Source organism: Artibeus jamaicensis, unplaced genomic scaffold (assembly GCF_021234435.1).
Source record: "Artibeus jamaicensis isolate MK-2021 breed Jamaican fruit bat unplaced genomic scaffold, CSHL_Jam_final contig_1696, whole genome shotgun sequence".
Taxonomy (NCBI): Eukaryota; Metazoa; Chordata; class Mammalia; order Chiroptera; family Phyllostomidae; genus Artibeus; species Artibeus jamaicensis.
Window position 1 is genome coordinate 112,607 of NW_026521330.1, and position 27,877 is coordinate 140,483.

The following is a 27,877-nucleotide window of genomic DNA, read 5'->3' on the forward strand; positions in this document are numbered from 1 at the left end:
ATGGGGGCTCCATGACCGCTTGGCCCGGGGTGCCCCTTCCACACAGAGCCTTCGGTGACGTTTTCTCTTTCAGGCTGCTCCTTGATAGCATCTTTCTCCACGTTTCACTGCTTAAATTCAGGACATAGGAGAGGGTGCCGGAACTGGCTTTTTGCTGTCCTGGTAATGGCCCTTGCTTAGGGACAGGTAGTGGGAGCCAGTTGGGGTCTAGAGGCAAATTTCAGGGAGCAGGAGACCATGCAGTGGGGGACTCGGGGAGAAGGGCGTGGATGATCTGCGGTGTATTCTGGGGCTGCCAGTCCGCAAGGCCATGAGGTGGTCCCCTCTCCTCCTCCAGTGTGACACTTCCAGGGCCACAGCCATCCAGGGTCTCCCTTCACCCACTCCCGTGCAAACTGAAGGACAGATGTGCAGGGCCAGGAAGGTGCTGGGACAAGAACACCAGGAGTCGAGGGGACTGAGGGGGGGGCAGAGGCAGGGAGTTCCCCACCTACACTGGGGAAAAACTCAGGCAGCTCAGGAATATGCAGGCCCTTCACTGAGATGTCTGGGAATGGGGGAAATGGCCGACATCACTGATCAGAGCTAGTCCCTGCCCAAATCTGCCCTCCTCCTCTAAGACTGCCACCGTCACATTTTAAAATTCCAAGCAGGGGCCAGGGTATTGGCGTGATGGCTCCAACTTAGGGACATACCCTCTCCCACCGAAACCCACCCTTGGGCCTCAGCCTCTTGACAGTCTGATGGGGCGGTCCTGGGGGCAGTCAAAGGATCAGTTCGTCCTCATCCTCCTCATCAGTGGACCGCAGACTGGGGCCCTGCAAGATGTCGGCCAGCTCCTCCTCTGGCCCCGGGCTGTCCACCAGCTCCAGCTCCTCCAACTCACTTTCTGCTCTGGGAGGAGCCAAGGGCACTGGGCACTCCGGAGGGATAGGGACCACGTCCTCTGGCTCCGCCGCCCCAGTTCCATCCTCAGGCAGGCTCCACGCCTCTGTGGGAGGGAGCGGGCCCCCAGGAGTCTTTGGAGTTGACGTCGTGCTCCGGAAGCTGGCCAGGGGAGGGCGGAGCTGCACCCCTGACTTGGTGTGCCCTTCGATGGCTTTCTGCAGCTGGGGGGCAGAGGAAAGAGGGAAGACGGCAGAGAATTGGGAAGAGAAAGAAGATGGGGCAGAGCGAGAGGAACAGACACGAGAAGAACAGATACAACGAGAGGGAAAAGGAACAGAAACGCCGTAGAGCGGCAAGAGAGAGGGACCACCTGGAAGGACCGAAGAAGACCCAAGAAGGCCACGGCCAGCAGACCCCCTGCAGAGCAGTGGATCTCAAGGCTCCTGACCCAGGTGCTCCTGTGGCCCGTTCCCTGTGACCTTCAGGCTCCCTTCAGCCACATCCTATCTCTTCTCGCTTTCCATGGTATGAAACTATGAGTCATGCCCTGAACTCCAGCCCAAACCCATGCCAGCTATGGACGATCACAAGGGCTAATCCGAGGTGATCTATGAACGCTGTAGGACTTTGCAGGCCTCTCTACTGGCACCGCCAGACTGCTGACCCCCTTGTTCCTCCTCCGATTTATTCATGAGAGATAGAGAGGCAAATGGGGGTGTGGTTAGCACCATCCCTCCCCCACCACTCCCCTCACTCCTCCTGCTGCTCGAAAGGGACCGACCACTGTTACCTCCTCCAGTGCCAGGACGCCCCGCAGCTTCCCCATGCTGGTCACATAGGCAAGATGGAGGCCGAGGAGTGAGAACAGCGTGTGCGTCTGCGTGGAAAGAGCCTCAGGTCAGCGCACCATGGGCCCTCACCACCCCTGCCCTCTCGGCAGCCCGGAGCGGTGGGCAAGGACTAGCCTTGTGCAGGGACGTCTGCTCCACCAGCTGGAAAGGGGACTGGTCGATGCAACAGCAGTCGAAGCAGACAGGCTGGCTCAGCTGCTCCTGTTCCCAGGCCTCAACCTGTCGGGCAGAGCAGGGCGGTCATCCAACACCACAGAGCCCCCGTCAACCTCAGGTGCAAGGCCTTGACCGCAAGCAGCCCTCCTGGCCCCCAGTCCTGAAGTACACAACTGAAATATGCGACGAACTAACACAGAACTTCCAGAGCGCTGAGCCCCTCCCCTCTTCCCGGGGGCCAGCCCCTGCTCTCCCTCCCCCATCAGGTCCCCAGCCAGCCTTCGTCCTCAGGCACTGGTACAACCTCCTGCCTCACCCACACCCCCAGTCTCCCAAACACCATGTTACTGCCCACCTGCCGTTGCAGTACTGCCCTATTCCCGGCACAGCCCCTGCTCCAGTGGAAGCCCACTCCTTACCATTCCTCACACACGTCTTCTGGCTTCTGCACTGGCTGGGCTGCGTGTCCCTTACCCGCCCACCCTGCACCCACTCTGCACTCTCGAGGCTCCCAGGCCGCAGTGCTGTGGCCCTTTCTCCATCCCCGTGGCACCCTGCTGCTCTCTCCTTTTCAGAAATGGCGTGGACTGCGGGCACTCTGACTCTGGCATTGGGTTTGTCTCACCTCTGCCCGCTGGACATGAACTCCTGGAGAGTGTTACTCCTGGAGAGTAGGGATGGCCCCTTGTTGTGATGAGATTAGCACACTTCCCTCTTACACCCTACGTCATGGCCGGATATTCACTGGATTTGAAGAGCTGCGCTGGCTTGCATGACGCTTAGTGGATTTGAGCAAAGCCATCTTCTTTGTGTGTGTGTGTAACAGAGGTGTTAAAACAAGGAGATCGACTCTCCTCTTGATTTTAGATGTGACGCCCAAATCCCCAAGCTTCCCAAGAATCCAGTATGGCTCTGGCTTTCATAAATGAATCTAAAATTTTCTGGAACTCTCCTCTTCCCTGACTAAAGATTCACGTGGGGTTTGACCAGCTTCCGAAGCACAGGATGGTGACTACTTAGCAGGTATGTCATAGAGACTATTTATGGCAAGCGGCTACCTTGCCAACCCCGGTTTGGCTTGTTTTACCTCCTGGACCTTTGTAGCTTTCCCTAGTTTCGTTTTTGCTTTCCCTTAAAGAGCAACAGCTTTATTCAAATTGCATGGAGGTGGAGGTGGGCTTCTGACCTTGACTGCTGGTCATGTTCCAGGTACCCCCACCTCTTCTCCAAAGGAGCAAGGGTTGTCTGCTCTCGGGTCTGAACTTGAAAAAGCCCAGCCCGTTACAAACCAGAGCTTTAACTATGTGTACGAACTAAGTGTAGCAGAATTAAGCCAACGCAGGGACTCCTGCTGACCTATAAGTGAATTCTTCCAGCATTTCCGTGGGTATCATCTTGATTGTGCCAAGAGTGTCACCTTGATCTAGTTTGAAAACCATGTTCAAAATTATCTGAATCCTGACTCCTATTGGATCTTATCCCTCCAAAATGTCCTTGAGTCACATGGGAGCTGGGAGCTGCCTAAAATAAAGTCTTCTTTGGGAAAGATATAGACTAAAAATGTAGATCTCTCATCTTTTTTATCCCTGGCGGCACTTTATTTTCAGCGGCCATTAAATAGCCTCCCTGCTCAACTAACTGGCTTTCTCTTTTTGGTGGATCGGCGGCAACAACAGAAAGCATCATTACCGGTGTCAGCACCCTGGCAAGGCACTGCTCACTTGCAGCTACGACCATCTGATTCCTGCGGGGGGCAGAAGGAACGGGTTTTCTTCTTCTTCTCCTGTGAGCACCTATCTGAATCTCCAGAAGTCATTTAGCAGAAGTGCGGGAGTTTCGGGGGGACCAAGGGGAGAGGGAGGGCTCCTTTCTCTCTTGTCACTCCCACCCCTTCCTCCAACCCTGGAGCACTTTTGCTTTTCTGCACATATTTATTCCGGATGTCCCATGTTTACTGTAGAACAGCAGTATGCATGATGGTTTGCCAGCCACAGAGCTCAAGTCTGCCTGCTCCTTTCCTGATGCGAGCGGCTGCTGCTGAGGGGAGTCGTGCCTGCACACCTCCCAGGGTGTGCGATGCCCCCACACCACTCCCAGCCACTGCCCCCCGTCCTCTCACTGCTCACACCGAGCCCATTCGGCACTCTCGGGTTTCTCCCTCGGGGACTCGGCAACCAGCTCTTTCGGAAAATAGACTTTTGTCCAGAGAGACAGCACCAGCACTATGAATACTCGTCCTCGGGTTGCGCTCCTTCCTGGCCTTGCTTCCCGGTATTTCATAGTTGCCCGCTGCCTCAGGGCTCTGGTCCATCAGCAGAGGAACGTCCGCCGGTGTGGATTTCACTTGTAGAGCTGCGGTGCTGTTTTTGCACACTGGTGTCTGGTGCCGAGTTACTGCACGGCCTTCATAGCCTCTGCCTGTGCACAACGGGCCTAATGTCTAAGAGACCTGAGGCGCATCCTGGCGCCGTGGTCCCACCTACGCATGGAGACCCCAGACAGCCCTCTTCTGAGATGATGATGGTCCCTCTGAGAACGCCACCAGACAAACCCCACCTGAGCCCGTCACTGTCTCCACAGTCACACTTCCTTTCCAGTCTCTCAAATGCTTTCCCACCCAGACTCACACCTTATTCTTCAAACACAACAAAGAAGATAGAAAAAAAGGTGAGTCGTATCTTCAGGTGACAGAAAGATCTACCCCGGGTTCCCAATTCCCTCACTCACCTCTTCAGGCGACATGTTGTCCACTAAGTCTGTTGAATCCTGGAGGAGAAAGACACGGGTCCAAGTTCTTTCCTAATGGCACGCGGCCACGGTTCCCGGGCCAGGGCCACAGACACCTGCTCTCCGAGTCCCCATCCCCTGCATGTGGTGAAGGCCCCCTGCCCCCCTGACCTAAGGACCGTGGATTTCTCACTCTTCAAAGACAAGCCCCCGTCCCCCTGCCCCTGCCCTTCCTCTCTCACCTGGCTGGTTTTCTTCTTTGTGGGTCGAGTTTTGCCCAGCAAACAGCACAGCAGAGACTGAAAGATGGAGCGCCTTTGACCTGAGAGGAATGCGGAGCAGGGGGAGATGGAAGCAAAGCCATTCCTACCCTCTGTAGGAGGCAATGGCCAGGGGCCCCCGTGTGGCCCCGTGACACTCTGCCACCGCTGCAGACGCCCTCTCTTCTGTCCTCTCAAATCAGCCCTTGCCCCACCGACTGGGGGCAGCAATACGGAGGCTCAGTGAATAGGAACCCTCTCCCACCACCTTAGTCTCCTCTCCGCATAGTGGCGGCCTGTAGGCTGAGTGAAGGGGCACCACGGGGGAGTCTTTACCTGCAGGTTCCGGTGCCTCCGCCTGCTGCTTGAGGCCGGGCAGGGGCCCATTGGGCTCTTCAGGGGCCAGCGGAGCCAGAGGAAAGGGCTGAGGAGGAGGAAGGGCAGGCAGCTGTAAGGAACAGTAAAACTCCTCAGCCCCAGAGAAGGGGCTGTCTAGTACTTCCCTGTCTTCGCCAGCTGGTGTCCTAGGAAATCCATCTAACTCTATTCTTCCTCTCTAGTTCAGAATTCCTATATCCAGCCCTGGGATGGGGTGGCTCAGTGGACTGAGCGCCAGCCTGCAAACCAAGGGGTTGCTGGTTCGATTCCCAGTCAGGACACATGCCTGGGTTGTGGGCGAAGTCCCTGGTCGGGGACCTGTGACAGGCAACCACACATTGATGTTTTTCTTACTCTCTTCTTTCCTCCCTTCCCATCTCTCTAAAAGTAAATAAGTAAATAAAATCTTTTAAAAAAGAATTCCTACATCCCTTTGGATGCTCATGGGTACAGTCATTCATATCCTTATCTCCGTTAGCCCTTTGGACCTTTGATTTTCTCAATGACCCCATCTCCACTCCCTCTTCCTACTTTCCCTTTCTCCCAATCTCTCCTGCTTGCTGGGCCCGTCCCGGCCCTGTCACCTCAGGTTTCCCAGAGATTTCTTCATCTTCATCCTCATCCACAAAGGCGAAGGACTCTGGCCGGCCGGGGGGTGAGGTGCCCCGGTGCCCCTCCCCAGCCTGCCGTGCCTTCCCGTCAAAGGGCAGCTCGGACAGCTTCCTGGCCAGGTCCTGGGCTTCCCGCAGCCTCCGCTCTGGGCACAGGTGGCGCTGCAGGAGGGCCTGAAGCTCTGACCGCTCCACGGAGCCCAACAGGATCATTGAATCTGGTGGGAGGGCAGGTGGGATCCTAGCTCAGCCTGAGGACCAGCCTTGCCCCCCCCACCAACTTCACCCCACTTTGCAGGATGGAGGCGAGGACAGAATCCCTGGTGCCCTCACTTGCTTTCCTCCACCTCCCCCCCCCCTTTATCTTCTCTTCCTCAAAACTCATTTCAATTCTTACAGGATTGACCTCATTCAATACCTTTTGTTTCACCCATTTAGCACTTAGAGACCCAGTTGATAGTACACTAATTGGTTCTAATTTGTACTTATTTTGAGATTGCTTGTTTGCAAATAGGTGAACTTGGTATTAAAATAGGCTAATCGAGCCTGTCTCAAAAACAAAACAAAACATTACAAGCCATTCATATAAGCTGGGATGTGAGTATACTTTGAAAGACATCTACAGGGATATCCAACGTTTAATTATTTCAAGAGTCTGGGTCCTTCGGGGATAGAAATGAAATGCTTACTTTTTCTGGGAAGGTCAAAATTCTGCTACTATAATTAACATTTTCATTAAGTTCTAAGGCCCTAAAGTTGGGGCCGTGTTATTGGGACCCATCTTACCCTTGAGTCTCAGTCATTAGCATGCAAGCCCTGCTCCAGTGAAGAGGTCCTGCTGCAGAAGCCACTTAGAGGGTATTTGAGATCTTAGGAAATATTAAAACTAACCTCACCTGAGCGATTGGGCACTCTGATGATCTAAAATCAGAACTAACAATTTGAATGGCCCCGAACGGCTGTGATTCTTCTCAATTATACCAGTTCAAACCGTAGACAAGCATTTATTTAATATCTAGTGAGGAGGCAGTCTGACCGGGACGGAAGTCACAGTCTCTCCCCTCAAGGAATAAGGCAGATCAGACAGAAACACATACACCAGCGTAAGAAACCAAATTAGTGCCAACAGTGGGCAGAGAATGGGAAGGAAGAGAGATGTGCAATCAAAGCTCCCTAAAACCGTTCACTCCTTCATATGGAACCCGCCAGCTCAAGTTAGATGTTAAAGAATGGCTATTAGTTAACTAAGTAGGAAAGAGAACCACTTAAGGGTCTGGAAGACTTGCAACTGAGCCTTATTACTCGCGGGTTCCTTATTTGCGAATCCACCCGTTTGTTGTAACCTCACATCAGTGCCCGCGATGCTTCCGCTGTCCTGAGCGGACATGCTCACAGCAGCTGCAAACCAAACCGGCCCTCCATGCATATCCCTAGCTGAGGGGGAACAGAGTGATGCTGTATCTTTGTTTCCCTTTTCTTCCCTCCAGCTGACAAGTGCTCTTCGTGTGGTTCCTTTACTGCCACGTTTTTCACATTTTTGTGATTTGTGTTGCTTATTTTGCTGTTTCACACTGCCCCAATCATAAAGCCTGTGATGTGCCTTATGGAGAAGATAAGTGAGATAGATTAGCTTTGTCTAGGCGTGAGCTATAGAGCTTGCTGCTGGCTGTAAGTTCAGTGTTAATGAATCAACAATATATACTCAATGAGGTACCTTTAAAGAGAAACACACACAACACAAGTCAATGCATTGATTGGAACAAGCTGTTGTGACCAGGGGCTTGTAGGAACCTAATCCTGTATGTCCTCTGGGAGCAACAATTCAGGGTAGTATCCTTAACTCTGTTCACAGTAGTTATAGAACATAACCACCGTGAGTAATGAGAACTGACGGTATTTCTTTCCTTGGTTTTTAATTGTCTTGCAGTGCTTGTGTTACAGCTGCATTTTACCTTCCTCAGGACAGTCCTGTTCCCTACGGAGCACATGCTGGGTCTCCTGCAGCAGACTGGGTGGTCCCTACGGACAAGGCCGCACCACAGTGCCTCCCCCTCCTTGTGGAGGCTAAGTTCCGGTCACTAATTTAGCAGTTGGCTCCCTTTCTTCCCACTGACCTTTTGAATCAACCAGTGGTAAAGTCTTGGCTGTGCTGGTCTGCAGCAGGGTTTGCAACTCCCCGTATGTGCAAGAGGCGGAAACAAACTTCACATCACGTACCATAATGTCTTCAACAAAGATTGTAAATTTGCTATGGAGGGAGAAAGCATGGCAGGGGGGGCAGTTAGCCCCACCACGTGCCTGTCCATTTGCTGGCCCTCCCGTTCCTCCCATGAGGTTTGCCATTGGGTCACTCACAACAGTTATCAGGTACACGGGAATGCAAGTCAGTCGAAAGCGGTGCTTGCAAACACTGGCCCTAACGTCAGTCTCAGCCTCAGACTCTCCCATCCCCACCCCATCAGAGCTGAACTAATTCCAGCTGGTGCCCCTGACCTGAGCTGGTTCCAACCAAGGTCAGGCAAGTAGGGTAGCTTCTTGACCTGGATGATGCTGTCATAGAGGGAGGGCTGCAGGCTCTGAGCCACCATGTTGGCCAAGATCACAGCCACCATCATGGGCAGGATGTGGGCGATCTGACCCGTTAATTCAAAGCAGATGACAGCCGTGGACACTGTGTGGGACACCGCCCCCGTCAGCGCTGCTGCTCCTGGAACGAGACACAGGGATGCGCTGGATGAGCACTGCGGTTCCTGGCGCACGGGGCACAAGGGGCACAGGGGGGTGTGAGGACGGTGACAGTCTGGGTCAGTGCCAACACTCCCGAGACGACCGTGTGTCCAGAGAAGGGACTAGAATGATGAACTGTTGCAAAATCATCATTCTGATCTCAGCCCGTGGCCTTTGACAAGACACGAAATCCTTGTGTGTGCCCGCATTTTCATTTGTACGATGAAGATGGTGTCCTATCTATTCCTGGTTTTTGAAAATTTGTATTGTTCTTTTTTAAAAAAGATTTTCTTTATTTATTTTTAGAGAGGGGGAGGAAAGGAGAAAGAGAGGGAGAGAAACATCGATGCGGGGGAAATATATTGATTGGTTGCCTCTCACGCGCCACCTCAGGGCCTGGTCCACAACCCAGGCATCTGCCCTGACGAGGAATTGAACCAGCAATCGTTCACCTCACAGGCTGGTGCTTAAACCATCGAGCCACATCAGCTAGGGCAGAAAATCGGTATCACTCTTAACTGAGCATTTGAAAACCTACTTATGGCATTCTACTTGGGGCCACAGGTTTTGAGCCAACCCTTTATGAGACAGCAAGGTCATCATGTGAGTAATAAAGCTGGTTAGTGCTCCTCCATCTAGATGTTCTAGGATCTCAGTGAAGAGAGAAAGGAGGGAGAAGGCACAATAATTCTGGGGATTTACACTGATCACTGGGTTCAACATGGGTTTCGTTGGATGGGATAATAGATACAATGACATAAATCCGAGATTCACAGAATGTTGGAGCTGTAAGCTATCTCAGAAATCACTAAGGGCCAGAAAGGCAGCTAACTTTCCCATGCTCATCTAGGTGACAAGTGGCCGGGATGGGTCCAGAGCACAGGCTTCTCAGCTTAGTCCTGTGCTTTTAAGTCCCATCAGTATTGACACATCTACAGGGTGAGAGTAGCTGAGCCAGTCACCTGCATCGTGGTTCCCATGATTCTTTGGAAGGGGGAAAAAAAACCTTACCAAACATTCAGCCACAATCCTACATGCTTTTGTCCCTCTCTCTCTCTTCTTTTAAAAAAATTATTTATTTATTTATTTATTTTTCAGAGAGAGGGGAAGGGAAGGAAAAAGAGAGGGAGAGAAACATCAATGTGTGGTTGCCCCTTGCGCGCCCCCATTTGGGGACCTGCCTGCAACCCAGGCATGTATCCTGGCTGGGAATCGAACCAGCAACACTTTGGCTCACTGGCCCATGCTCAATCCACTGAGCTACACCAGCCAGGTGTCCCTATCTCATTTAATAGCCATAATCCCTTTTATACATGAAGAAACTAAGTCTCGTAGACATTCGATAAATGGTATTGAGAGTCAGAAGCAAGGGTTGATTATTCGAGTAGGAGTTGAATTAAATAGCATTAAATTAAAGCCGTAGTGTGGAGTGAAGATGTCGTGGGAGAGTTGGAGTGTAGACATCTGCGGGATTCAATACTTGGTTTCAGGAGGGTGGAATGGGTCTCACCAATTACTGCGTAGCCCCCAGGTAGGATCTTGTAGAGGATGCCATCAAATAAGATACCATCGGGAAATATCATGGCCATGATCTCTCCCACCAGCCTTCCAAATGCAGCTCCTAAGCAAAGACAACAGGAAGGAAGGTGCTGAGAGGACCAAGTTCCTTATCCTCTGCGTTTTCAGAGCCAAACCCTCCTTGGGTGCTAAGACCAAATACAAGCCCCTAGCATTGCAGGCCTCTCCTTATTTTCCCAGTACCCTAGACTGCAGCTCTCAGTATGGTCCCAGGTGCCCCATCAGGACTTACCAAGCACAAACACAGGCATGAAGCCTCCGCAGGGTATGGGCATAGTGGTGGCCACGATGGACATCCAGAACTGGGGTAAAAAGAGGCATCAGGACACCCTCTCAGCTCTGCCCAGCACACACACACACACACACACACACACACACACACACACACGTGCACACTCAACCCCCTTCCCGCTGTCCTCTTCCTCCCTGCTTCAAGAGTCGCAGAAACACTGAGATGGCTCATCCTTCTGAAAGCATCATGCCTGCTCCCCTTTATCCAGAACTAAAAAGCATGGAGTTCTCAGGCTGAGAGATCACCAAAGACAACACTATAAGACAACACTATAAGTCGCTCCTGCCTGGAGCGACTCTGCCTGTAGGCAATCTAGAACATGGAGTGGGGCCTCAGAGATCCCCTGTCACTGTCCCCGAAGGACCCTAGCCCCCTGCAGCCTCTTCGCTTCGAAGGGTCACCTCCGTGGAAGAGCATGAAACTCTTGAAGCTGAAAGATCTCTTTTCTTGGTCAGATTATGTTTCTGCAAAAGATCCCCAGATGGAAATGGCAGACACCTTAAAGTCTTAGTGACTTACTGCGTGACTAATTGATTTTTAATGCAGTTACTTACAAAGCCATTTTTATGGTGAACCTCACAAGGGAAACTGGTGAGAGCGTCCCTGCCTGAGCCATTTCCTGTGACGGCAAATCATTTTAAACAAAGGATCTGTGCTAGGCTGGGCACCTGGAGAAAGCCAGGTGAGTCAGCCAGTGTAACAAAAAAAAATCTTCAAGGCCAACTTTTTCAGGTAGTATTGACATAGAAACTGGGATAATTTTAGAAAAAGCAATACATGCATTTTGAGGCAAAGAATGCAAAAGAATTTAGATATACAGTGAAATATGAAGTAGGGCTTGAACTTCGATGAGACATAGTGGGTAAATTAAACAATAGATTTACATATCTCTTCCAAAATAAGTAAGCCGATCTTGGAAAAAGGATTTCAAGCTGACTTGATGAATGATAGTAGCAGCTGAAGATTAGAACAAATTGCCAGGATCAATGTTTTTATAATAAAAAATGGTACCTATTGCATTGTAAACTAATGAGAAATAAACTCTTGATTTCCTGAACCTTAGAAAGAATTCTCTTGAGCCAGGGCTGACCTGAAGAGAAAGTTACAAGGGATCTGAGAAGGTTCATCCCAGAAACTCTGAGATAAGGCAAAATACATCTTCATGCCAGAATCTGGCTATTTAAAACAGGTGAAAACTGAATCATTAAATGTACAAATGAAGAGAATATAGACACTGAGAAGTCCTTGAGTGCATCTTGTTATCTCTGCTTTCAGTCTGTACTGGTACAGTGCTCAGTAAGTGTGGGCAGGATGTCGGTAGGTCAGCAGGAAGGAAAGAAGGACGAGAGCTCGGTCAAATACTATTCACTTAAAACACAAGAAAACTTCTCAGAACTCTTATTTGTTAAAACACCCAACAGTAACCTCAGGCTCAAGGGGAACTTGACGTTAAACCACAGGCGTGCAGGCACCCCTGGGAGCCACCATGGCAGACTGCCTGCAGACAGAGCTCTAGGCCCTTGTAGTTTAAGCTTCTTAAGTGACTCTGAGACCCCCTTGAACTATTCTGTATCACATCTTTGGAATGAGTACACAAGGGATTTTGCAAAGCCATAGAGATTTGTAGGCTCAGGTCAATCTGGAAGTTTCTGTCATACAGATAACGGGTCGCCAGTAGGTGTGATTCCAGGGGATGAACTTGAGATTCGCCTCCAACAGGTGCGTCAGGACAGTGTCAGGATCAGAGGACACTGAAGTACCAAGTCCTACAGCATGAAGAATGACAGGCAAGATGAGCCAAGAATTAGAGCTAGTAGAAGATGAAAGGAAAGCTCCAGAAGCAATGTAAGTGATGTGGAACACAGAAAAACCGCAAGATTTTAAATTCCAGACACCTGGGAAATTAGGGCGCCGTGATCACAGATTCCACTGTATTTAGACCCTTCACAAGAAGCAGCCATGTGGAGCTCAGGCAAAGAAGAATTCGGCAAAGCCTTGGGCCATGCTGAGAACTTCCCCGAGACCCTCAGCAATCCCATTAGACTTATTGAAAGGGGAACCAGAGTTGTAATTATATTCACACTCATTGTAAAAGCTCCTGGCTTACAACATAATGATACTTTCCCTGTTCTAAGATTGAGGAAGACAGATGCTCCCTGTATCAACATAATAAAAGTTCTGAACTGAGAATCTCACCAGCCTGCACTGGTGCTGGCAGAGACCACATAAATTTGAAATCAGACTGTGGAAAAACAGTTCCAGCCATTTTTATATTTTGATTTGGCTATGCAGCCAATGGCTCATACCCTGGAAATAATAAAGGTATGTTTATGTGTCCAATGACAGGGCATTGAAAAATGCCATTGTAATTAAGTAAGATCACGGATTTATAGCCATGAATGGTTTTGTGTTTATAAATATTATCTTAAAAAATCATAGGCCTGATGCAAACTGTTGGGCTTGAAATCGAGTCCAAGAAATGAGTGAATTTCTCTTCCTGATACACTTATGATACAAACATTTTCAAAGATGTAATTCAGTGAGAAATGAATAATAGTGACATACAGTTGAGTCTTTCTTTATAATCTAGTACATTTCCCAGGATAAGCTTTAATCCATGAAGTAGTATCCAGATACATACTCAGGAATCCTGGGAGGTGAGATGAGATACGGGGAAAGAGTTGAAAATATACAGTATTTTGTTTTTCTAAAAATGTTCAAAAGCTTGACACTTTAAAAGTATAGGTGTCCCCAAAGTTACCATATAGCTCAACCTAGAGGAATACTAGAAAATCACAATTATTATCATTGAGCAATAAATTCTGAGATCCCATCAAAACTTGGACTTGGTATACTCGACAATTAGAGGAAGTTGAGATTTATAAATTAGAGAATATGAAGTCTATAATGAAAGTCCCCCCCCAAAAAAATCCCTTATAAGATACTGAGAACTGCTTTATGATAAAAATACCAACTCTTTGGAAAGAAAAAACAAAACAAATTAATAAGGTAGATATGCAAAATGTGGAAGCTGGTAGACCCAATCAGTCCCCCTGGAGTGAACTAGGGGAGAACAGAGGAACCCACAGTGAATCCTAGGAATGTGAGTTACTGGGTTGGAACCTGGTGTGTCAGGTCCCTGGTTCCTCTAATCATAAGATCATTGACAAGTACATCAAATGAGCAGCAGCAGCAAGCAAAGAAGGCAATAAAAATAATTGTTTTGACCATAAACATAAGATTTGCCAAAGATCAGCAATCAATTATTATATATATACTTGGCACACAGAAAGTATATAATAACATTTATTGACTGAATGGGTAAATAAACCCACTGCAGCTATTACTCTATACACAGTCATATACATGTGTATAATATATAGTAATATATATGAGTGTATATATGTGCATGCACACAGACACACGCACACACACATATATATTACTAAGTGACTCATATCCTGGGGAAACACATTCACAAAAAATATCATGAAAAAGTTAATAGCACGGTATTCAAAAGCATCAAAGTTCAGAGTGGACAGACTTTTGAATAACAGCCCTAATATTCAGAGGAAAATGTTGGGTTATTTGGGCAAGACATACTAGAAATAATAAGACAATCATCAAGAAAGAAGAATATGCAATTGGCAATAGTAAGAGATGTCAGAACGAGGGCTGGAAATAAAAATATCTTTGTGTAAGGCAGTAATTGAGAAACCTCTACATGATCCTTGACAGGCAGGAATGAAAATAAACTGATATGAACAGAAATCAGCTTTTGTTTCCTAAATGGATTCAGAAGAAAGTGAACCCTCACTAGCTAACAGAGTAATAACATTTATAAAAATTGTTTATAGTCACTAATAAAACTGATTTGAGTATTTTATCTCCTTTGCAATTCCAGAAATGAGATTACATGCTAGACCGGTGGGACATGGACGTGCAAATCAGCTAAAGATGGATACACGGAGAACAGAGTACCTAATTATCTAAAATGTGGGGGGATTCGGTTAATTTACCTGAGGTTTCTACAAAGCTATCTAGTCTGCCGAACTCCATCTTGTTCTTGTTTATTTGGCTGTTGTGGTGTCTTAGTAATTTAGCAAGAGGAACCTTTGGGAACGTTACAAGAATTATGGCAACAACATCACTAAAGTGACATGAATGGGGTGATTATCCTAGATATTGATTCACTCTCATACACGAGCATCTGTGCTATGGTTTCCCAGCTATTTCACTTTGGGTTGGATGAACAACAGATGGAGTTTCACCCTCTCTCACCTGGTGCAAACCCTGGGTTCCTAGGCGGAAAACGAACAGAAGCTTTGAGAGTGGAGGGAGAGGTACCTTCATGATGAAGAAGAGGAGAACGATGATGACGACGTGGACCTGTGGGTGGATCCACACAGCCGCCCGGCCCAGGCTTTCGGGGTCACCTATGTGTTTTACCCACGTGTTGTTGTCAAACAGGGTGCTGATGGCTTCGCGAGGCATCAACTGTGAGATGAGGGAGCGAAAAACGGTGGTTCTCCCAGGACGCTCAGTGCTTCCTCTGTGTAGAGAACTGATTCCCAGTCTCACTTTCCAGGGGTCCCTTCGGCTCTTTTCTCAGGGATAGATTCTATTCCCGGCCAAAAGGTCACATGGCTCGGAAGCCCCAGGGACATCTGTGCTGCTTCCCATTCTCCACGTGGCCCAATCCTGGCTTAGTCCCTGAGGTTAATGTGCTTTGTGACCTGACCCCACCCTCAGGCTCCCTGGAGGCTGACCTCTCCAGCCATGAATTGACCCACTCCTGGTGGAAAGGTGAACGAGGCGATGACAAAGGTGACGATTCCGGGATACAGCAGGCGGCTGAAAAAGAGATGCAGTGAATGACCCCCTGAATTTAACCCCCGCACAGTGGACACCACACCAAACCCTGGCAAGCTGAAGTTTCCTGTGGCCCACAGTAGTTTCAGTTCTTTAAACCCAGAGTATTCTCTCCCCCAAAGTGCTGTCTTCACGAGTGAAAGAAACCACACCACTCGCCCCCTATGTACAGCATCTGGGCTTCTGTGTTGTGTCATAAGCCACTGAAAGGCATTCAATGCTTTTTGTAAAGATTAAAAAAAGGGAACTGGCTGAGAAACCAGAAAGTAAGTGGGAAGGGATAAGGAAGGGCCGTGACTCACTGCTTAGCAAGAAACCGGCTGAGGGCCTTGTTCTTTCGGACACCCAGCATGACTTGACGGTGCAGATACACAAACACAGCTCCCAGGAACCCACAGCAAATCCTGAGGGTGCAAGTTACACAGGAATGGAACCCCCGTCCCTCCGACCTGGCCATGGGAGAAATAGACACCAGGGATCTGCCTTCCCTGCGGACCTACCTCCCCCCAACAATTTACAATTCATCCATGTGGGCCTCGCCTTCTTCCCAGCTTGGGTCCCTTCCACCCCAGGCCACACCCACCCCCCTCGCACGCCCAGGGCAGGTGACCTCACTGACCCGATGACAGCAAAGGCTGGGAGTTCCTGCAGGTCAAAGGGGAAATCCATCCGGAAATTGGTTCTGAAGAGAGCGGTGATGGTGTCTACAGGAGGGAAAGGCCACGCATCAAGGCGGGAGCGTCACGGACACCCCCAGAGAGGGAACCCGAGGCGATCAGCCTTAAGAATCCACTCCTTTCTTCCACCAAGCCCAGCGTCTCCTCTTCTGTTTCACGTCTTCTTTGCACGCACGACACGTGCCCCCCTGCTCCACGGCCCATCTCCCCATCCTGTATCCTTGCCCCGCCTGCTTCCCAAATCAAGCCGTCTGGTCCTTCCCCGCACTGCACCGCAGAGCCTCCCTCCACGCCCCACGGTCTGCCTCCCTGCTCCTGGGCCTCCTCCCTAGGGCTCCCTGTTACCGGCATCCTTGTTCCACACGGCCAGAACGCGGAAAACAAAGGCGCTGAACGTGGCTGCAAAGAAGCCTCGCCAGTAGTTGTGCACAGCAAAGTACGTGGACGTGACCTCGATGCTGAAGAGCACTCCTGCTGAGGCAGAAACGTAGGGTCGGGTGAGGAGCACGGAGACAGCCTCTCTCCCACACCCCAGCCCTGGGGACCTCTTCAAACCCATGCTCTGAACCACGTCCCTCATCACGGTGGCAGCGTTTTGTGGGCCAGGGATGTGGTTCGACAAGATACAGAGGATGGAGAAATGGGGAAATGGGCAGCCCTCGGCCCACAGAATGTGAGGATCGGTGCTCATGCTCTTTCCATCCCATCCACAGTAGGGCTGGGTGAGATCCACAATGTCGGTTCTGCACAGGGATTGAAGGGTCACTGCCAATTTTCTGCATACGAGTTATGAGAGAGAAATCACCCAGAGCAGGTGCTCGTCAGAGCTGGGGAGCTGAACTCGAGATTACAGGGGCGCTCCTGAACAACGCCCCCAACCCCTTCTCCTTCCTCCCATGTACCGTGTGGCCAGGGCAACTTTCTAAGGAAGAAATAAGAAAAATGAACAGGAAAGTTCTTCCTAAAAGCTGACAGTACTCAATAGTCCCAGAAAAGAAAGTAGAGCATTCCTCCACATTTTAAAAAAATTAATAACTTGACTTCGAAGGACCAAAACAAGGGGAAAAACTAAGAAGCTAGAAGTTAAAAATAATTGTGCTTGCAAAGGGTGGGTGAGGTAGAGGGAAAGCTAATTAACAGTCCTAAGTAGTGCTGTTTGTGGGAGTAGATGCTGGCACAGAAAGTTAGGAGGCGGAAGTACAGACAAACAGCAAGGGTTGGTGGGGATAAAGTTAGAAACACAAACAAGGGCACAGAAAGCAAGATTCAGGAGTTGGGAAGAAAATCATCTACAAACATGTTAGATGCGAAATAAAAATTCAACGAGAAAATCACCCAAAACCTAGGTGCGGCTCACCTTGATCAAAAACAAGGAAAGGAAACCAGGGAAATACAGCCCATAGTTCGATGGAAGCAGAAGAGGCCTGACGCCAAGAAAGACCAGGAACTAGGTAAGGCTCGTCCCCTCCTTGCTCTCCACGGTGACCGACTGCTGCCCTGTAACCCAGCCCCCTCAACCTGCTTCCCTCTGCAGGTGCCATCTCACATCCTAGCCCCTTTCTTCTGCCTGTTCTACATTCCGAGTCCCATCTCCTGAGTCCCTCAGGAACCCTGCCCCTCTCTTCCACAGGTGACGGTCCATAGTTAAACTAGTCACTTGCAACAAGAGGAAGGTGGCCTGACGGTTACTCCCTCACGGAGTGGCCATAGCATTTTGGCAGAGGACTCCTAGGCGTCACCTTGTTTGGGAAGCCATCCCCAATCCCTGTCCTCGGGTAGAAATAGTCCCTCCCTCACCTTGTTCTCTTGGAGTTTTGAACTAGCAGAGCACTCACCACGTTCAGATGGAGTTATTAGTTTATAGCTCTGAGTTTCCCCTAAGGATGAAAAGGACCCTGGACCCAAGCACTCAGTACAGTGCCTGGTACATAATCAGGGCTCAACGCCTGTTCTATGGAGGAACAGAAAAAGAGAGGCGAGGAGGGGAGGGAGGGGGAGGAGAGAAGGAAGGAAGAGAACAGAGGAGAACAGGTGGAATTTCAGAAAACGGAATGAGGGAATGAGGAATCTGGGGCAGACGAAGCTCTGCCAACCACCTTCGGCCCCTGCTTTTCGAATCACACCAGGTAAAGGCAGTGCCTTCTCGCTCTCAGAGGAGGATTCGACACGGTAGAGACTCAAGGGGGGAGAGTCTCTGTCTTTTACCAGTAACAGAACCCAAGTCGGCTTTGTTTTATCTGGGTACAAACCATCCAACTTACGAGCACTTTACAACCATTTTTTTGAAACCCTAGGCCAGATTCCCTTTCCCAGGATGTGGCTCCGGGACACTTCCCCTCACAGTCTGTCACTGAAACCTCAGGAATGAAAACTAATTTTAATATTAGCCAGAGCCAGACAGAAAATGTGCTGCCGAGGAGACACGGCAGCAACAACACAAACGCTCTGACCGTGTCAGCTCTGCAAGGTCTCGCTCTTCTCCCACCCTGGGGGCTCTTCTTGCTTGTCCTCTGCCTCTTTTGCCTCCGTCCACCCCGGAGCCTTGTTCTGGGTTTCCTGTTCTTGCTACTCACAGATACACTCTTTCTCTCAAGTTCATTTCTGCCCATAGATTCAACTACCACCTACAGGCTACTTAATTAACAAGGCTATGTGTTCAGCTCAGTTCCTGAACTTGAGATTGACCAGCCCGGCTGCCTATTTGATATCCCTTGGATATGCCACAGGAACTTCAAATTCCACACATGCAAAGTGAAACCTATCAACTCCCCAAACCTGTTTTACTTCCTAGATTCCCTATTCTGGTTATTACCACTGGCCGCTGGTTTCCTTGTTAGGAACTTGAGAGTTAGCCAAGGTTCCTCCTCCTCTCTTATCCTTCACACCCTCACACTGACCCATCACCAGGTCGCACAGATTTTACTTTTTATCGCCCATATATGCCATCCTCTTCTCTGGCTCTTCTGCCTCTGCCCAGTCCAGTCCCTTGTCATCTAGCGTCAGGACAATGAGAGTAGTCTTCTCCTTAATCTTGGGTTAAACCTGTTAATCCGCAGGCCAGTTCTATCCTGCACAGACATGTCAAACGGACTGGATCACCGTACAAAGCTGGCCAAGTCACTTCCTTGTTCAAAATTCTCCCATGACTCCCCTGCACTCTGACAGCATTTTCCAAAGTCAAGTCCAGGAGATGCTATGAGTCTCTTGAGAAGGTCCTTGCAAAAGGGATTCTGTGGGGTTGCCAGGAAGCAGTGGGCAGTGGGGGACTGGGTAAAAAGGGGAAGGGGCTAAAAAGTACAAATCGGCAGTTACAGAATAGTCATGAGGATGTAAATTACAGCATAGGGAATGGAGTTAAAAATAATTGTAATAACTATGTATGGTGTCGGGCGGATACTAGACTTATTGGGAGGGGAATCACTTTGTAAGTTATATAAATGTCTAGCCACTATGCTGTACACCTGAAATGAATATAATATTGAATTTCAACTGTGAAAAATAAGAAGTTAAAGAAGTAAATTTAAAAACACATTTGGGCACGCAGCCTAGAGAATAAATGAAATCTACTTTCTTGTGCGAGTCTACGAGAACCTTCCTGAGCTCGTCCCATTTACCTGTCTAGACTCATTTCCTGTTACTCTTCCCTCTGCATCTTTCAGCAATACTCACCAACTATAATTATAGCCTCCGGGTCTTTTTTTTTAATCCTCACTGGAGGATACGTTTTTGTAAATGATGAGAAAGAGAGAGAGAAATATTGATGTGAGAGAGAAACATCGATCAGTTGCCTCCTGTTGCACCCTGTCCAGGGATCAACCCACAACCCGGGTATGTGCCCTGGACTGGAATCGAACCCACTACCTTTTGGCGTATGGGATGATGTTCCAGCCAACTGAGCCACCTGGCCAAGGCATAGCCCCCAAATCTTGACCTTGCAATGCTGTCTCTTCTGTCCAGAATACCCCACCTTCACAGTCTTCCTTGAGTGTCAGATCGAACACTATCTCTTTATTTCTCTTTTTCTTTATTGATTCGAAGTGGGGCATGGGGAGAGGGGGAAGGGAAGGGAGAGAGAGGCAGAAAACTTGCTTCTTTGTACCACCTATTTATGCATGTGCCTTGACCAGGGATCGAACCTGCAACCTTGGCCTATGGGGACGGTGCTCTAACCAAGCCAGCTGGCCGGGGAAAACACCATCTCTTTAGTAAAGGTCCAGTGCCAGTCCCTTACCCCCTCACTCCCTGCACCCAGGCAGCCTAGCAGAAAGCTCCCACTGCACTTGACCCGGCTGCCGTGAAGACACTTCCGTGAGTGGAGGACTGCTTGCCTGCTTGTCTTTCAAGGTGAGCCCCCCGGGGGAGCACGGGACCCACCCAGCACGGTGCCCCGTGGGCAGCACTGAGCGCAGGCAACAGAAGCAAAAAGGCGTTTGGCATTTTGGTGGAACGTTGAAGTCTATTTCTTTCAACTGTGTAAGGAATTAAGGGTTGACTAGATAGTGAATAAATGATTTTAAGACTGATTTTTTCTTTTGTAAACCATGTTCATGAAATGATACCAGTCAAGTAATGTTATCTGCACGTCCATTTAATATCTGCCACTTAATGCAAACATTCTGGAAATGGCCTCTTAATTAACTTTCCAATGCTTAACATTTTCTCACATCAAGAGTCACATTTTGTTTGTTTGTTTTTGCAGGTTTTACAGCCGTGTTTTATCTGTATTTTTCCTGTGTGTGGTCTTTCCTGTACTTTACATACACGGGACCAAGAAAAACCTTCCTCATTCATCCCAGAAATTCCAGTCTTAGGCAGAAAATTCTGATTCTCTTCACTGTTAAAGAATCTAACTACAAACAAAACCAAATTTTTTTTTCACCTGTCTAAAAAGGTCCTTTAGATATTCTGGATTTCTAAGGTGAAAGAGTGAATAAAGGTAAAAGTAGCTATAGACATTGTGAAATTTAACATTTGTAAAAGTTCCAACCTACTACCCTTCTGCAGCGGCACCAATGATTCCAATGCCAAGAGCCGACAAGAGAGGGACAAGCAGGGTGCCCACTGAGGCGTCTGCTGACCTCATCTCCTCAACGGGACGCACACTGGCACCGTGTCAGGACGAGGGGACGTGGCTCACTGTCATGAACTCTGAGTGCTTCCCCTCGTCATTCCCAGGACCAAGCCATCTCAGCCACCAGAAGCCTCCTCTACAAAAGCACTGATCACATTTTCGTAGTCGAAAAGACACCTCGGACAACTGGTGCCTTTCAGAAACATATGCTCTTCCTGGAATTTTGTCTATTTGTCAACAGGGTGTCCTTTCTGTCACCAACGAACCCAACGCCCGGTCGATAGAATCTCTGCTGTTAGTCTGGTTACAACAGATAATGATGAGTAAAGAAACACATGCCACCCGTTCCCTGGCCGTGCCTCCTGGTGGGTCGTCCAGGACAAGGAGGGCACTGTTCTCTCCCCGCTCCTCTGCCACCTCAGCCTCACGCGCCTCTTGGCAGGAAGGCAGGCAAAGTGCTCAGAACGTTGCCTGCACATACTAAGCGCTCGCTGAACCTTAGCTATTCTCCTTACGCCGGGGCTTCACCTGGTAATACTTGCACTTGGGGGTGCTGACCATAGTTTGGGGAGCGAGGCGGGTGAGCAGACAGGTAGGAGGGGTAAATCACTTGCCTCCAAGGGGGGTCCCAAAGCAACAGCCGACTCCCACAGCGCAGCCCACCGTCAGCATGTCGGTGTAATAGTACGGCTGCTACTAGGGGAGAGAGAAGGGAGGGGAGAGGAAGGAAGGGGGGCACGGAGAGGAGAGGAGAGGAGAACAAGCAAGGGTGGGGGATGAGGCAGAAGGAGAGGCTTAAGTCACAGGGCATCGTGGTGGTCCCCTCGCCCCCTGCAATTCCCAGGCCAAGACAGGAAGTGACCTCATAGCGCAAGGCCAAACACAGAAAATGAAATAAAAGTGAGGGAAATAAATGGTGGGCAGGTAAGCCAAGAAATGATCACCAGAGTGAGGCTGGAGGTGGGGACAATCAGGGAGAGGAGTGTCAACAGCAAGAGAGCCAGGAAGGGACTTCAGACAAACCGCACTATCAATAAAGCCTGCATGAAAGAGCCACCAGCCTCAAAAGAACATACGGCCCTCTGCTGGAAAGGTGTGGGTGCCTGGAGCCCATGGGCTGAAGGCCCACCCGCCAGTCCCTTCAACGAGCGACCCTTGCCACCCCAAAGCTGTGGCGGCCACCCAGACCCCCTTCCATGCCATGCTCCGGGAACGGGTGGGCGGAAGTGGGACTTGCCTCCGAACAGGCGCTGCCCGGCAGCATCCCACGCCCACTGCGCAGGCCGACGCCAGGAGGTCAAGCTGCCCAGGCACGGTCTGCAACAGAGAAGCGCGCAGGACCAGGAGGGCGGAGGGCCGGGGCGCAGGGGCCGTGGTCAGAGACACAGGGTGAGGGACTGGGAGCGAGAAAGGGACGGGGCAGCACAGGAGGGGCTCGCGGACAGGAACTGACGTGGGGGCAGCGTGGACTGGCGGGCTAGCGGAGCCGCGGGCCGCGTGCAGGCTCCGACGCGGGGGTGCAGAGCAGGAAGGAGGGGACGTTGCTGGACAGACGAGGGCTGCACAGAGGCGTCAGGTGGCGAAGGCAGGCGGGGGACGGGGTGGAGACCAGGGGAGCACGGGCAGGCGCCATGCTCCGCTTCAGCGGCGTGGCCAGCCCAGAGCCGAGGCAGCCCTCCCGACACCCTGAACACGCACAGCCCCACCTCATTTTACTTCCCCAGCCTTACCTCGTGGACCCCAGAAAGCACAGACATGAACTGGCTGAGGACGGCCGCGCAGATGCTGGCAATGTGGACAAAGGGGCCCTGGGAGAGAGGCGGAGGGGCGGGGTCAGCAGCGGGGTCCGGATGGGAAGCCTGGGGCACTCGCTGTGCTAACACGCGCTGCCCCTGGCACCGCACTGGGTGCTGGCAACACAGAAGTGAGAAATACAGGCGTTCTGCCCTCACAGGACTTCACCCCAGAGAGAAAGGGAGGTGCTAGCTGGGCATTCTACTATTCCAGAAAATTCCAAGGGCTGGGAAGACATTGAGGGAGGGCCGAAGGACAGAGACAGACAGAACAGAGGAGGCGGGACGGGGCAGTGTTCAGAGAAGGTGCCCGGAGGTCACAAGTGAGTCGTGTCGTGTTGAAACAAAGGCGTGAGCCACGTGGGAATCAGGAGGAAGACGGTTCTCGCCGAGAGCACAGCAAGTGCAGGAGCCCTGAGAGGGGAGCAAGCGTGCGCGGTGGAGGGACAGGAAGAAGGCCTTGATACCCCAGTACAGTGAGCGAGGAGCGGCCTGGGAGGACAGAAGAGGGACAGAGGGGGCGGGTGCCCACGGGCCTCTGAGCCCCAGAGAGAGCTCTGGATTTTACTTTAGGGGTGGAAAGCCGTCAGGGAAAGCCGCACAGAGGTCAGATGTTGCTGACTCCACTCTGAAAAGAAGACCCTGGCTGCTACGCGGACCCCCGCCAGTGGGAAATGGATGGGAGTGCACATGAGCCTCTTTCTAGGTCTCAGTTGTCTGTCACATGTTAAAACAAGGGCCTGGGCCCTGGCTGGTGTGCTCAGTGGGTTGGGCACTGGCCTGTGCACTGAAAGGTCACTGGTTCAATTCCCAGTCAGGGCACATGTCTGGGTTGCAGGCCGGGTCCCCGGTTGGAGGACTGTGAAAAGCAACCAGTCAATTTTCTCTCACATATTGTTATTTCTCTCCCTCTCTTTCCCCTCTCTCTAAAAATTAAATAAAGAAAATCTTAAAAAAAAACACACACACACACACAACAGCATCCGTCTGGAGTGTCTCTAAAGCAGTTCTCTTCAATTGGAGCAGGTCCCACCTCCACCCCAGGGGACATCTGGCAATGTCTGGAGACACTCTGGCTGCCACACCTGGGGGCTGCTACTGGCATGGACGAGGGATGGGCCAGGGATGCTGCCAAACAGCCTGTGGTGCGCAGGCCCGCACACCCGAGCCAATGTCACCCAAAACGTCAGCGGTGCCGGGTCGGGAGGCTGCTCCACGGCCCTGCTGCTCCGCCCGGGACGAGGGCCTCCCAGGCGCTTCCCCTCCCTGGTCTCCCGTGTGCCCTTGGCCCTGGCTTTGGACCCTGTGCCTGGGCCCACGTCTGCTCCCAGGGCCACCCTGGGCCCAGCTCCCACCTGGGCACGGCCACCTACCTCCTTCCCCACGGGAATGCCACTGCCCAGCCCTGCCGTCAGTGCCACAACCTTCGCCATGAAGGCCTTGAGGGTGAGGTACTCCTTCAGGATGACCCCACGAAGGATCGTCTTCATTTCGGGGATCCCAGAGCCTAACGGGGTTACAAGGTGATTGTGTGCAGGTTCAGGCTGGAGGTGAAAAGGGAGACGACCGCCCAGACAGTGGATGTGGGGTTGGGGGGCAGGCAGGGGGCTCTGGTGGGGAGGGCGGAGACGGAGCAGCGGTCAGGGTAGGGCCGGGGGAGGGAGGAGGTGGGGTGAGGGGTCCACAGGGCGGTGAGATGGTGCTGATGACGGGACTGGGGAGGCTCCCCGGCTCAGTTCTCACCGACAGCCTGGGGCGAGATGAGGTGGCAAAAGAGGGCGCTGAACAGGATGAGAATCAGTGGGAAGGCGACCCAGACCAGGTACTGCAGCGGCAGGCTGGGCTGCACCCGGTGGTAGGTCCACTTGTAGGCTGCGGAGACACGCGCCTGGCTCAGGGCAGCGTGGGTGACAGGTCGCCGCCACCCCCCAGTTCCGCCCCCTTCTACCCCACCGCACCCCCCCCCACACACACACACAGGAGCATGCCCTCACCGGGACGCTCTCACTGCATCTCGAGAGATGGTACTATTCTCCCGGGACACGTGTGTGGGAAACCTGAGTTACTGGGGATGCTCTGACCCATTCCAGTTCCCCGCATGCGGAGGAGGTGGGGGCCCTGCCACAAACCACAGTTGGGCTGGGGCTCTGGCCACGATTTTAGGGGCCACACCGGTGACCAGCCGCCCCAGTTTGCCCGGAACTGAGGTGCTGCTGCGTCCCAGGATGTTCGGTGCCCAAACCAGGCAAGTCCTGAGAAAACTGGGGTGAGTGATAGAGGGGCAGCCACAGCTTGACTGGTGGCAGGTGGACGGGGCAGGAGCAGTGGAGCTGGGTCTGGTCCACTCTGGTCTTGTTCTGGGCCTGATCCCCTCTGTGCAATGTCCCCGCCCCCAGAACACTCCCAGCTCGTCCTAGGCAGAATCTGTAGACACAGTCCCCGTGTGGGGAGAGGCCGAGGGGACAGGGCCAGGTGGAACCTACCCTGAAGGGTTTTGGCGCTAACGTAATCCATGCTCCAGCTAACCAGAGCCATAAGCAGTCCCAGGAGCACCAGAAAGATCCAGTCTTCCCCCAGTTTCCTCCTCACCACGCGTCCCAGGCGGCAGAGGCAGTCTAGGAAGAGAGGGCGGTAAGGAAGAGGGTAGCCAGTCAGTGCTCAGGTACACGACTGAGGACTGGAAGGCAGGTCTCGGTCTATGTCTCGGTAACAAAGGATCTTGTCTGTGTGTCTCATTCACCGAGTTTCTCTTCCCTCCCCTGCCAGGTGCTGCCCCTGCCGAAGGGGCACCGAAGGCCAGTTCCCTGCTGGATCCTTGACTTCCTTTCCAAAACTCATCTCTCGGGGCTGGGTGGGAGGGAAAGTGGGGAACGAGGAACTGGGGAGACACGCCCCTCCTTAACCCTGGCAGGAGGGCGTTGGGGTGCATGTGCAGAGGGGAGGGTGGGGGAAATGCAATGGGACCCCCAAGTCATTCTCCAGAGCCCTGTCCCTCCTCCTGGTCCGCATTCCTTTGCCGCTCTGTCCATCACCTTGGCATTTAGAACAGTGGTCCTCATCTGTGCTGTCCATGGTAGCACTGGAGCCCATCCGCTTGGGTGTCGCCGTGTCCTGCTCCTTGTCCGAGAACTGCTCCTTGTCATGGCCATAGACCTGGAGAGAGGGAGGGTGGGAAATGTGCCTTACGAAAGGGTCCAAAGGAATAGACAGAAGGAAGCACGCAGACTCACAGAAACAAACAAACAGCCTCCTAAAATCCCGGGTGTCAAGGGCTTTGAGGAGGGTCTCTCTGTGGCCCTTCCTGCCCTCCACTGCCCCCTCTCCACCCGTCCGCACACTCCCCTCTCTCTACCTCCGTCTGCCCATCCTCACCCTCTCTCCGTCCGTACTCATCTCCGCCCATGGCAGCCTTCATCAAGGAGGCCAGTTCCTACTCTGAAGTGGAGATAGAGGACCTGTGCCTCTGTGTCCATGAGACGTTTTCTTTGCCACTCTGCTCCGTGTCTCTGCCTTTCTCTCTAAGATCCCGAGACCACGCCCACCCCAACCTCCCCCTAGGAATGCTGACAAGGTGGCTCTTGGTGGCTCTGTGCCTTCGTGTGCCTGGCCTTAGTAGAGCCCCCTCAGATGCTCTGCCAAACGTAGAAAAAGCCCACCTCTCGCTCCCTGGATGTGTGTGCCCAAACAGGAACCAGTCCTGAGAAGGCAAGGGAATCCAGCTCTTTCCAGACCAGGGTAATTAGATGCTCCCCCAAATGTGAAGAGGGCAGAGGAGTGGCTCTCGGACCTGGTAGCTGCCTGCTCCCATCCCCAGGTGGAGCAGGTGTGTGGAGGGCGGGGCCAGGGAGCCAGGGCTCTACCTGCGTTCAGTGCCCCACCCGCACGGCACCAACTCCCTCCCCTGGGGCCAGGGTCAGGCCGGGCCTTGCTGCCGCTGGTCCTGGGAGAGCCCGGGGAGGAGAGATCTGATTTCACAACGTGCACAGCCGAGCTGAAGCCTGAGCAGTGGACAGGCACACACACACTAACTGCCCTGCTCGCGCTGTTTCACCTCCTGGAACGAGGTTAGTGATCCAGGGAGGTAGTGTTTCCGTCCACGCCCCACCTGGGACACCGCGAGCAGACACTACCTGCCAGCGGCGCTCAGGGCACGCCCTGCCACAGGCCGCCTCTCTCCCTGGGGTCCCAGGGCCCCGTGAGGAGGAGGGGTGCTCCATCCCCCCAAATCCATGCGGGCTGGGTCAGGGCTAAGCACCGCTGCAGAGCAGGGCTGGGGAGGGGAGGGAGGCACCCAGTCTGAACAGGGAGCAGCGCGTGGGCCTGGCTGACAAGAACGTGGCGCCCTGTGGAGGGTGCTGCGTGTGGGAGAGGGTGTGAGGGAGCTCGCACGCGCGGAGACGTGGGCTCCTCGGCCAACCACCCGTGTGGCTTATGTAATAGGCACGAGCTCCGGCTGCATGCGTGGCTCTGCCGTCCCCGTAGGATTGGGGAGACCCGCCGGCGAAGGTTATATAAAAGGACAGACGCGTGGGTACTGAGCTCGGCCCAGTCCTGCTAACAGTCGCCATGTTTTGAACACATTGCCATGCACTTAAGTTAAAAAGGAAAAGGAACACTGCTCCTTCTTTTCACTCAATGCCGAATTTCCCCCAGCCCATCACCCCACTGGCGCCTGCACCCCCGCGCCCCCTCCCCTCAGGACTTTACCTGGTGGGGGTGGGAGTTGGGAAAGGGGCCCGCGTGCTTCCGGTGCCTGTGCTGGGGGGCCCCGTTCTCCGAGGGCAGTCCGTAGCTGGTGCAGTGTTCGAAGGGCATGTACTGGTACTGGGGGGCACTGCCCCACCAGCTTTGTTCGCCCTGACGGCGCTGGGACCCAGATGGCTCCATGCTCCCGCCCCCGGCCAGGCCTTGGCCTGCTTGCCCCCGTCCTCCCCCCAGTACAGCTCCTTAAGCCTGTCCTCTTGCCTGTCCCCAAGGCGTCTGGGGCAGCATGCCC

The 27,877-nt window shown here is 52.1% G+C and overlaps 1 protein-coding gene across 1 annotated transcript; it reads right to left on the reverse strand.

Moving 5' to 3' along the window:
- Positions 1–39: 39 nt before the first annotated feature.
- On the reverse strand, positions 40–27,818 carry CLCN1 (chloride voltage-gated channel 1). Its single transcript, XM_037160780.2, has 23 exons — positions 27,589–27,818; positions 25,914–26,034; positions 25,365–25,496; positions 24,625–24,753; positions 24,255–24,388; positions 22,819–22,896; positions 21,703–21,781; positions 16,363–16,488; positions 15,960–16,044; positions 15,643–15,744; positions 15,238–15,322; positions 14,816–14,965; positions 10,409–10,478; positions 10,109–10,219; positions 8,365–8,578; positions 7,986–8,119; positions 5,845–6,089; positions 5,219–5,330; positions 4,865–4,944; positions 4,623–4,661; positions 1,854–1,958; positions 1,679–1,765; positions 40–1,109 (listed from the first exon to the last, which is right to left on the reverse strand). Exons 1-23 carry the CDS (start codon positions 27,766–27,768, stop codon positions 765–767), a joined length of 2,943 nt encoding a protein of 980 aa, XP_037016675.2. The 5' UTR covers positions 27,769–27,818; the 3' UTR covers positions 40–764.
- Positions 27,819–27,877: the final 59 nt, after the last annotated feature.